General features: G+C 41.6%; 1 protein-coding gene and 1 long non-coding RNA gene across 2 annotated transcripts in view; both read right to left on the reverse strand.

The window, feature by feature from the left end:
- LOC122453882 overlaps positions 1-12090 on the reverse strand; it is a 253302-nt gene that overhangs the window by 126429 nt on the left and 114783 nt on the right. The gene's annotated exons all lie outside the window — the stretch shown is intronic.
- LOC122453881 (roquin-1-like) lies at positions 2704-6436 on the reverse strand. The gene is given in 1 exon segment (XM_043488189.1): positions 2704-6436. A coding segment is annotated over 1 exon segment (3375 nt). The 5' UTR covers positions 6135-6436; the 3' UTR covers positions 2704-2759.

Here is a 12090-nt window from a genome sequence, read left to right on the forward strand (position 1 = left end):
CTGTATCCTCTGTTCATGGAATTTTCCAGACAAGAATACTGGGTTGGGTTGCCATTTCCTTCTCTAAGGGATCTTGTTGACCAAGGGACTGAACCTGTGGCTCCTGAACTGGCAGATGGATTCTTTACCACTGAGCCACCAGGGAAACCCATATATTCCTTCTTATACACCACAGCATTTTGCTTCTTTAATTACAGAGAAGTGTCAACCCATGAAACATGGAACAGATGACATGAATAATAACTAATTTCCATGTATAGGGAAATACGCAAAATAAAGTAACTCAGCACAGCATACTGCATTACTTTTCTAGGGCTTCCTATAACAAATTACCACAAACTGGCTAAACCAGCAGAAATTTATTCTCCTAGAGTCCTGGAGGCTAGAAGTGTGAAGTCAAGGTGGCTTTGGTGGGGGCATGTTCTTTCTAAGGGCTCTGGGAAGAAGCCTGCCTTGCCTCTTCCTTGCTTCTGGTAGCTGTGGGCAATCCTTGACATTCACTGGCTTGTGGATGCATCACTCCAGTCTCTGCCTCCAGCCACACTGCCTCCTTCTCTGTGTGCTGTGTCTCTAAATCTCTCTCCTTTAAAAAGAAGAAAGAGAAAACAACCCCATCACTGGATTTAGGGCCCACCCACCCAGCATGACTTCATCTTAAATTGAGTCCTTCTTCAAAGATCCTATTTCCAAACTTCACATTCACATGTTCCAGAGGTCAGGACTTCAATATAACTTTCAGAAGGGCACAATTCAACTTACAACTTATAGCAACTTCTACATTTGCCAAAAATAATAAGATTATTAAATGGTAGTAAACATTCATCTTCTACTTTGCATATCTTGATAATAAATATCTATAATTAGTTACCTGGAGTGGTATCCATAATTTATTGCTGAATAAAAATACCAGACTATACTATGGTAGGATCTTATTTACAGGATGTTATAGAAAATTTCTGTATGTATATACATGGACCAAAAGGCATTTGGAAAATGCAAATATCACTTTTTTTTAATTTATTTATTTTTTATTGAAGGATAATTGCTTTACAGAATTTTGCTGTTTTCTGTCAAACCTCAACATGAATCAGCCATAGGGATACATATATCCCCTCCCTTTTGGAACTCCCTCCCATCTCCCTCCCCATCCCACCCCTCTAGGTTAACACAGAGCCCCTGTTTGAGTTTCCTGAGCCGTACAGCAAATTCCTGTTGGCTATTTATTTTACATATGGTAATATGAGTTTCCATGTTACTGTTTCCATACATCTCACCCTCTTCTCCCCTCTCCCCATGTCCATAAATCTATCCTCTATGTCTGATTCTCCACTGTTGCCCTGTAAATAAATTCTTCAGTACCATTTTTCGAGATTCCGTATATATGCGTTAGAATACAGTATTTATCTTTCTCTTTCTGACTCACTTCACTCTGTATAATAGGTTCTAGGTTAATCTACCTCATTAGAACTGACTCAAATACATTCCTTTTTATGGCTGAGTAATAGTCCATTGTGTATATATACCATAACTTCTTTACCCACTCACCTGTCAATGGATATCTAGGTTGCTTCCATGTTCTGCCATGTAAATAGTGCTGCAGTGAACAATGGGATACATATGTCTCTTTCAATTTTGGTTTCCTCAGGGCATATGCCTGGGAGTGGGATTGCTGGGTCATATGGTGGTTTTATTCCTAGTTTTTAAAGGAATCTCCATACCGTCTTCCATAGTAGCTGTATCAACTTACATTCCTACCAACAGTGCAAGAGCGTTCCCTTTTCTCCACACCCTCTCCAGCACTTATTGTTTGTAGACTTTTTGATGATGGCCACTATGGCCGGTGTGAGGTGAAATCTCATTGTACTTTTTATTTGCATTTCTCTAATAATGAGCAATGTTGAACATCTTTTCATGTGTTTGTTAGCCATCTGTATGTCTTCTTTGAAGAAATGTCTATTTGGGTCTTTTTTCCACTTTTTCTTTTTTTTTTTTTTTCTCATTAATTTATCATTTAATATAAATGCTGACAGAAAGCAGATAAAGACCTTGTAGACACTTTCATATATTTACAAACCAAAAGGCAAATCACCTCCTTCTACTTGTTAAAATAATCCTTTTATCTGCAACTTGTGGGAGCCTTAAACACTAATTTGGAGCAACATGAGGCTGAGTCAGTTTCCAAGATAATAATGAAAATAATACCATTTTAACAAAAGTGGCAACTTGATATAAACAGCATGCAAACAGGTTGAACAAGACAGCCTCATCCTCTCAAAACCCTGCAACAAGTAGACTATGTACTTACTCAGACCCAGCATTTAGCTGTCCTAAACATCTTTCTATTACTACTTTTTCCCACCTCACTTTTTTGAAGGCCATTTAAAAATTGAATATACAAACAGATTTTTAAAGAGAGAAAAATGGTCTACTTCAAAAACAGGGTTCTTCTTTCCTATTCCCAAAGAACTTCCAGGAGATAACGTCTTCAAATAAGATTTCACAGTTTGCCAGATGCTAATTTCACAGCTTGTGAAATTCCAACTCATTATCTGTCTTCACTTTTTAAAGAAAAGTTGGAAACACCAATTATCCACCCAATAGTTTGCTTCCATTCTTCTCTTGATCCTTTCATACATCAGCTGGAGTTGGAGTAGGGGGCCACCCGACAGTTTCCAGTTATAAGATGACTCTTGAGTGTACAACCCCTATGCCCGACAGATTGGTTAGGAGCAGGAGATAAAAGTAAGACTCCTCATATTTTAGGGAGTAGAACTGGATGTAACTCCTGATCTCTGGGAGTCATTATTGTCCCCTCCTCCCTCAGGGTCCTCTGACAGGTTCAGAGAGCTGGTCTTGTTGGACAGGAGGCTGATATTCTCTTGTGTCAATGCTGATCCATTAGGCACGTCACTGAATGTCAACGTAAGGTCCTCAGCTGGAACCTTATTTTGTGGTTCTGGTTGTCCATTTTCTGCTTGCTTACTTGTATTCAATTTGCTTTTCATGTCCAGAGAACACTGGTTCTCCATACTCAGTTCCCGGGTTCTCTTCCCAATTTCCCTTTCCACCTGGTGCAGTTCCAAGCTCAGCTGCTCACTTGAGACCATTCCAGGCCATTTTGGAGGGGGTGGTGGCGGGGGCTGCGACTGGCCTGCCAGGGTGCTCGCCTCCCTCTCTAGTCCACATAGCTGGGTCTGTTGGCTAATTTGATGGTTTAGCTGCTGTAATTCCAGTCGTAGCTGTTCCCGCTCAGCAGACGGAAGGGGTTTCCCATGACTAGCCACTTCTGACATAGATATTCTCTCCCTCTCACTGAAGTGTCCCTGAGAAGGTATGTTTTGATGAGGTGAATATGCAGAACCTCCCCAGCCACCATGGGTTCCATATGGACCATAATCTGAAATGTTAATAGATTTTGTGGGAGCTCCCTGAGGTGCCATAGCCTGCATTGGGCCAGCACCCTGATATATCGTTTTGGAAGTTAGAGAAATGGCACCAAACCGAGATACTGTTGGTCGGTCTCCAAATGGGATGAGATCATCATCACTGGTTTCTGCTGCTCTTCTCTGAAGGTCCAATCGCTGGTCTCTAATTCCTTTACTCTCCACATTCATCATTTCCACACTCCCTGCTGCCACAACATCTTTAGGTTTCGCATCTTTGGTTCCAATGTAGGAGCCAATAGTGTCACATGACCAGGGTGAGTACTGGCTATAATCATTTCCTTTGTATTTCCCAGCTACCTTCAAGTCTTCATCCAAAAATTCCTCTTGATGGAAGGCAGGAGGCAATGTTGGTGAAGGTGCAAAAGGAGGTGGAGAGATAACCTTCCTTTCTTCTAGCTGTGCCATTATTTCCTTTCGTCTTCGATGTAGCTCATCTAGACTAGGATGGGGCTGGGGAGGAGGCGGAAGCCGACTGTATGGAGGCTCTCTGTTGTACGAAGGTCTGATCTGAGTTGGGTGTGGAGCCACTGGATAGTAACCCTCCATTTGTTGGTATCTCTCTCTGGGTTCTGGTACATAGGGCGGCACTGCTGCAGGTGGAATCTCAATGGGTATGGGACTTTCTCAGAACATCTCCTCTCTTGCGTAAGACTGAGCAGGGTATACTCGACGGCCATCATAGTGTGGTGGGTACATGGGTGGGTACTGTTGTGGCTGTGTGCCATACTGTGAGTTCACTACACGATCTTGCAGGTATGGAGGGTAATGATCCAAGTAGGGAGCACCAGGCTCAGGGGCAGATGGTGGAGGTCGGACAAACCGGGACACACACTGCGGTGGTGGAGGGTAGTACACACCCTGCTGATAAGGTGCTGGCTCAAACGGCGGAGCGGCTCCTCGAGGATCCTGGTAATAAACATCAGCCTGCTGTGCTGGATAGAGCTGAGAACCTCGCGGCACCATCTGAAGAGGTTTAGTGACAGGCATAGGGGGCAGCTCTGTTGGTCCTCTTGAAGGTACAGGATGTGGATTAACAGGCAAGGCAGAAATACTCTTAGGGACCGATTCTAGCAGGTCAGGAGGGGACCCAGGGGCACTACTGCTCAGGTGATCGATCTTTCCTGGTTTCAGACTGGAATCGCAGCTGGGGTCTGTCCCTCGTGGAATCAGTTGCGTTACTGTATTCCCTGCTGATACAATCCCATTCGGTAGAGCAGGGGTTTTTCTGCTAGGCAGATCCACTGCCCCTTCTTCGGGAAGGATAGCTGTTGAAGGCAGGCCCACCTCATTAAGTTGACCCAAAGAGGCACTCAGGGGTCTCCTGGGAACCAGGCGTTTGTTCATTTTACGAAATTTTTCCAGTTCCTCCTGTGAGTGTGCAAATGTACAGCTGGCCCCCCGAGGGCATCCTCCTCTCTGCTTCATGTCTCGACACATGTATGTTTTATATTTGCTATGCTGCGGAGGCTGCTGTTGATCCGCTCCTTTTTTGCTGTGGTTCTGGATATAATCAACCAGCCCATGTACCACTGTACGCACAGCAACCAACCCATTTTCGAGCTGTTCCCAAGTAGGAGGAGGAGCATCTGGACTAGGGTCAATGTTTGCTAATAGCTCCAAATGGGGTCTTAGTCGATTCAAGTTTGCTGGATCTCCAGTCCGCTGGAGAGCAATTGTTAGTTCCTGAACGCTTTGTGCAAAAGAGGCTGGGGTCTGCAACTTGTCAATAATGGACTGCATATGAGATTTGTGAGATTGGTCCCCATACAGCAAAGAGGACCACTGGTCTGGTGCAATTCGTAAGCCTGCTTCCATAGCAATCTGCACTATCTGGGAGTCATGTTCTCGCCGCAGAGCTTCATAGGTTCTAAATTCTTCTTTCAGCTGCATCAAAGAAGAGTCTTCATCACGTTTGGTGACCTTGAAGCAGGAGGCTCTATAAAGGAGCTGGACAACATGCCCAATGCTAGTTTTAGAGGCTTGAGGAAACCGTGGCTCCAATCTTTGCACCACAAAGAGAACCAATACTTTTCTAGACAAAGCAGAACCATCTTCTAAGCCCAGGAGAACCAGCTTTAGGGCTTCCTCCTGCATTGCTGGTCCAAGGAACTGGCAGCCTCTAGCTCTGACTGCTGCCCAAAGATTGGAAGAGAGTTGCTGAGGATTCTGGTGTTGGAGAATGAGCTCTGTAACTGTTCGTTCACCTAAAGATCGAGCTGCCCTCATGGCACGAATCCTGCCTTCTTCTTCCACTAGTTGGCAGTGGACCAGCGTCACTAGCTTCCTCTGCATTGGGCGACTCAGAACACTCTGAGTAGTACTATTCAGACCCACTCCTCTAGCACTGCTGAGTGGTTTCAGGTACAGTGCTAATTCTTCTACACATTTCTTGGCTTCCTCATAATGCTTTGTATCTTCAACCCCACTACACAAAGTAATGGGCTGCTGCTCAGGAACCTGAGCACCCACTAGCTGCAGCAAGGCTGAGTTCACTGGGAGGAGTTCAATGTCTGTATTGATAGTGGTCTGGTCAAATGGGCAAGCCTTGCGGTGGAGCTTGTTCAGGCACATCTTGCAGACAGTATGGCCACAACCCAAACTGATGGGCTTTCGAATTGTTTCGTCAAAAGTCTGAGTGCAAATTGGGCAGGAGAGGAAATCTGTCCACTGTGGAGCTTGTACAGGCATTGTTCTGGAGTTACAATTTACTCACACACACACAAAATCTAAAGCAAAGATTCCACTGGAATCAAAATCTTTGAAAAAAGTTTTTTTTTTTTTAAATATCTTCTGTAAATACAGTCAGCACATAGTGTGAAATATAACCGCGCTGGTCCGAGCAGTAGCTCCTCTCAGCTCCGAATCCCCGCGGCCGTCGCCACCGCCGGGGCAGCCACCGCCGCCGCCGCTGCCACCGTCGACTCTGACTCTGTCCCAGGCCGCCGGGCCACGGCCGCCGCCGCCACCACCAGCGCCGCCTCCGGCCACCCACCTGCTGCTGAGGCTGCTCCTGCAGCAGGGGCCATCTTGTTGGTCGGCCTCCTCTTCCTCCTCCTCCTCCTCCGCCCCGTCGCTCGTTGTCCTCGTCCCCTTCCTCTTCCTCGGGCTCCGGCCCGCCCCAGAGACTGGGGCGGAGACCTTTTCCACTTTTTGATTGAGTTGTTTGTTTTTCTAGTATTGACTTGTATAAGCTGCTTATATATGTTGGAAATTAATCCTCTGTCAGTTGTTTCATTTGCTCTTATCTTCTTCCATTTTGAAGGTTGTCTTTTCACCCTGCTTATAGTTTCCTTTGCTGTGCAAAAGCTTTTAAGTTTAATCAGGTCCCACTTGCTTACTTTTGTTTTTATTTCTCTTACTCTAGGAGATGAGTCATAGAGGATCTTGCTTTGATTTATGTCATCAAGTGTCCTGCCTATGTTTTCATCTAAGAGTTTTATAGTTTCTGGTCATATATTTAGGTCTTTAATCAATTTTGAGTTTATCTTTGTGTATGGCGTTAGGAAGTTCTAATTTCTTTACATGTAGCTGTCCAGTTTTCCCAGCACCATTTATTGAAGAGGCTGTCTTTGCCCCACTGTATATTCTTGCCTCCTTTGTCAAAAATAAGGTACCCATAGGTACACGGGTTTATTTCTGGGCTTTCTATCTTGTTCCATTGGTCTGTATTTCTGTTTTTGTGCCAGTACCATACTGTCTTGATGACTGTTAGCTTCGTAGTATAACCTGAAGTCAGGAAGCTTGATTCCTCCAGCTCCATTCAAATATCACTTTTATGAGGAAAACAAGCCTTAAATTTATAAGCTGACCATAAAAACATAACAATGCTTTATACTTTTTGAAAATAATAACAGCAAAAGTGGGCTTCCCAGGTGGCATTCGTGGTAAAGAACCTGCCAGCCAATGCAGGAGAGTAAGATCCCTAGGTGGGAAAAATCCCCTGGAGGAAGGATCTTTATAACAAACAAAGATGTTTTTGTTTCTGTATTTAGTCCTTATCCTTCAAAAGTTATTGGTTAATTCTTAATCAAAAATGAAGAGTTTTCCCTTCTTCCTCATAAAGGAAAAAATTCCTACAGTGAAATCCAAATAGGTCACTTTTTGTCTCTTAATATTACGTTAGACTGTCCCTATTATGTTTACACTAACTAGGTTGTAGTAAAAACAAAGATGACATCAGGTATTCAGCCTTAAATGAACCTACAATAGTGAAATCAGAAAAGCAAAGAAAGGAGCCAAGCCAAACATGAGCCTGAGGGTTGACCAGAGACCCAAGTATGCACTCTCCAGCTAATGTGCAGCAACATCCTTGGCTGAGAAAGAAAACCTGTGGTCAGTGGGGCATACAGCTTCACTTCTTCCACCTGTCTTTTACTGTGTCATTATTGCAAACTAAATAATTCAGTTGAAAGCTAAAACATTTGCTGCCCTGGCTGAAGAACCTCTAGACTGCAACATGTGACATACTTAATTGAATCCTCTTCCACTAAAAGTCAGAATATCATGGAGTTCAAACCTGAGCCTCTCAGACCTCCCCTGCCCCATTTAAGAAGGATGAGCATATAGAAGCTGACACAGTTGACTTTTTAACTGCTAAGGAAGGAAGTTCCTTTAAGCCTAAGAAAGCAAAACCATCTGGTATTGCACAGCTGTGGAAATATTGTGTATCTAATTATTTATGGAGGTACCTATAATTTGGTCTTGGTATATCCCAGAAGACTTTGAAAAAGCAGAGTTTCATCATGATCTCAGATCAATAGCTTATAAATCATTATTCCGGTTCAAGATTTTTCTCATCAGAATGAAAAATGGAAAAATCCTGTTTTCATTAAAGAAACACAGAAATGTCATACTGGTTTATGCAGAGTCACGAGAAAGCATGCCTATGTAGTGCCATAGGAAAAGGAATTGTCAGTCACTCCTTATCCTTGGCCTTTCAATTCCATGAATTAGAACCAATGAAAGAAACATATTTAACAATAGATGGGGCATCTAAACATCCAACTATTTACTGTCTTATACCCTCTACAGACTTGACTACTAAGAAAGAATAACTCACCCTTTTAAAATAAAATCATAAAAATACAGAATGTTAGAGTTTAACACTTAAGAGAAATTTTCTTCTTGTAAAGGCAGGTTAGAGTTTTATTTTTGTTTTTCTTTGTTCTTTGCCAGATAAATCTTACTTCTGGAATAAATGGAAAACTAAAAAGATATTTTTAAAAATATAAATGTTTGAAGAATCAGAGTTTCAAAAATAGTGAGCCTCTGAGAAAGTGGACTCCAGTAAAGGAAAGGAACACAAAGAAAATGAACTCAAGAGTCAGTGTATCGCTTTCACCCTGAAGGCATTTGCCGATTCACCAGTGGCGGCTTAAAGGCTAAGAAGTCAAGCAGAAGCCTGTGTCTGAGAGGACAAGAAGCTAAATAGAACTTCCAAACATCCTAAGAGGCCAAGGAAGATACAAACTGGAGTCCAGACCACACTAAAGAAAAGGAATCTCTATAAATCACCAAGGCTTTCAGTCAGGATCCCTGAAAGACTGTTGTGAACCCCTGCAAAGAGCGGTGAGTCAGACAGACAGCAATGAATGAGACTCACAAGTATTGAAACCTGGCTCTAAATCAGCTCAATTTCTGACTAGATTTAGCTGGCACCCCTTACATTAACTGCCTGTTTAAAACACAAGCAACTCCTTTCTGGGGAAAAAAAAAATTCAGAACCAAATTTTGCATACATGATATCTGGCACTGAATCCTATATTATCAGGAAATAAAAGCACTTGATCAAAATCAAAAGAATAATAAACAGTATAAACAGGTCCACAGAAAGTTTATTGGCATTATTAGACATGACTTTTTAAAACAATGAGTAATACCTTCAAGATATTAGATGGCAACTTGGAGAATTTCAGCAGAGAAATAAAAATTATTTTTAAAAAAGGAATCAAATGAAAATTTTAGAACTGGAAATACAGTAAGTAAAATTAAGAGCACAACTGGTGAGTCTAACCACAGATTAAATAAAGCTGATGAGAGGATTCATGAAATCTTAGGTCAGAAAAAATATACAAAAAAATATACATGGAGAAACAAATATTAATAGAAAATGTAGACATGAGCATAAAAGACATATGGTACACACACATGTGTAATGGGAGCCTAGGAGGAAAAGGAAAGAAAAAAATAGAGAAGCAACATTTAACAAAGTGATTTTCCAAAACTGATGAAAGAAACCCAGCCACAGATTTGAAATATTCTACAAGCCCCCACAGGATATATACAGATAAAAGAACACCCAGGTACATCACTGTACAACTGCTGAAAACCAAAGTCAGAAAAATTATTAGCAGTCAGAGAAAAAAGATGATGCTTCATGCAAGGACACAAATAAGCTGACAGATGATGCCATAAAAGAAACAATGAAATCCAAAAAAGTTGGAGTGACATTTTCAATGTGTAGAAATAACCCTACTACTTGATTAGTCCTACTCTGCCTCCTGCATACCCAATGAGAAAATATCCAGAGGGGCTAATTATCTAGCCCAAGCACAGCCAGACCAGAACCTTGAGTTGCCCACCACTCTCCTACTTTACTTGCATTCATCCCCACTGTCCCAGTCATACAATCACTAAAAGAAAATAGAAAACATTCTACTCCAACAAAGAAAACTGCTGCTTTCTGTACATATTCCTTCACAAATATGGATTTGGGCATCCCTCTGAAGAAAACCCCTTTGCACAACCCCACTGTCAAATGACAACCAAGCATATATGCTCAAGTGAAAACACACAGTTTCCATTCTCACTCCTTGCATAAATTTGTTGCTAGGAAAATGCCCACTTTAAAAAAATAGCCTAATGTACAAACTTTATTGATTTATTTAATTGCTACATTCCCAACTCATCTGGAAACTCGGGGAGGGAAGCATCATTATTCTGTGTGTGACTATTCTTCTGAATACCTTTCATTCCAGTATCTCAAACAGGACACACCTGCGTGTTCAGACAGCCTCGACAGACCCATTTTATTAAGGAAAAGTTTTGCATAGACAACAAAGATCTTTTGGTGCACAGGAACCTCCACTTTCCTAAGTCATCTATTCCACAGCTCCAGCAGCAGATATTTAAAAATGTCATTCTCCGTAATGCCACATCAGAAAATGTGGCCTTTCAACACGCACATTTGTGCAATTCAGGACAATGGGGGGTCTCCTTAAATGACTTTCCCTGAATACTTTCAGGGATACAAATTGCTCAGCATGATGACAGAGATTGGTAATACTTCTCATTTTTGTAAAACACTATTTCCCCTTTTTTCCATAATTGATATAGTTATAAAGCCTCTAGCAAATAAAATGGAAGCTGCTCACGTTTAGAAATGGAAAAGGGATAGCATTTACTACAGGAGTTTTCTGTCAGGCTTACAGGGAAGAATCAGAGACTATAAAGTCTAAGGATTTAATTCAGAACATGTGAGAGTATTTTCTGTGTAGCTGACTTGGAAATGCCCTCTGATTTTTTCACGAAATGCTGCTGAGCACTCAGGGCACCAAATGAATAGGGAAAAGCATATTCATTTTGCTGTTATTAAATACAGGATTTTATATCTCTGACTAACATTTTAAAACTAATCATTACCTAAAAATAGTCTCATTATTTTTATTAATTGCAGCTCAAAATCTGCCCTTTAAGTAAGGTCTGTTAGTGGGAAAAGTCTATTTTTGCCACCGTAATCCTGTATCTTCACAGTAGCATCTGTTCCAACATGATCTTGCTGTGCTAAACATCTCAGTAACCACCCGTCTGTGGGCCAGATGGAGGTGACTGCTCTGGCTCTACGTGGTACCTGTCAGCAATCCAACAAACTAAAGGAGTTAAATTACTCCATCTGCTCTTCCAAATCGCCCAGAGACTGCCCCCAAAATGTTCATGTTTTTGTTTGTTAATAAATAATAAAAGAACACTTTGTCAATTATGTGCCTTGACTGACTCATAATTTGTGCTAACAAATTTCTGTCAATAATGAGTGTGTCAGCCAAGAAGCATTTATTAAATACCCACTACCTATTTTCATTATACTAGTTACTTTAAGATATCGGAGAAAATAACTATAACATTAAGGAGGAGAACACACCTGGAAAATAATTCATAGTTCAAGCAGCATTATACATCATGGGTAATGTAATAATACAAATTAGGTAATACTGAGAATTAAAGAAGAGAACATACAAAGGAAATAAAATTTTTAAAAATAGGAAAACAAAAAGATCAGAATGAGAAGTGAACATAATGCGTGTTTGGGAGTGAAGGCGGGGGAATCCACATTTCTTTAATTAACAAATACTTAACGTGGACTACATGCTTCAAGCTATGCTAAAGACAACAGTGGAGAAAAGAAGAATACAGAACCTTCCTTCCAAGAGTTGTCATGCTAGTAGACATAGTAAGACACAATCAAAAGGAAGACCCTGAGCTCATCGCCTCCCACAGACACATCGAATCTATACCTACATCTAGAGCAATTCCTCCCAAAGAAGACCTGAAGGCTGACTGAGCAGTTACTGCACAGAGGAAGACCACATAGAAGCAGAAAGGACAGACATAGTATCCATGGGTATGCCATCCCCTACACAGTGACCTG

The sequence above is a fragment of the Cervus canadensis genome, chromosome 15 (assembly GCF_019320065.1).
Source record: "Cervus canadensis isolate Bull #8, Minnesota chromosome 15, ASM1932006v1, whole genome shotgun sequence".
Taxonomy (NCBI): domain Eukaryota; kingdom Metazoa; phylum Chordata; class Mammalia; order Artiodactyla; family Cervidae; genus Cervus; species Cervus canadensis.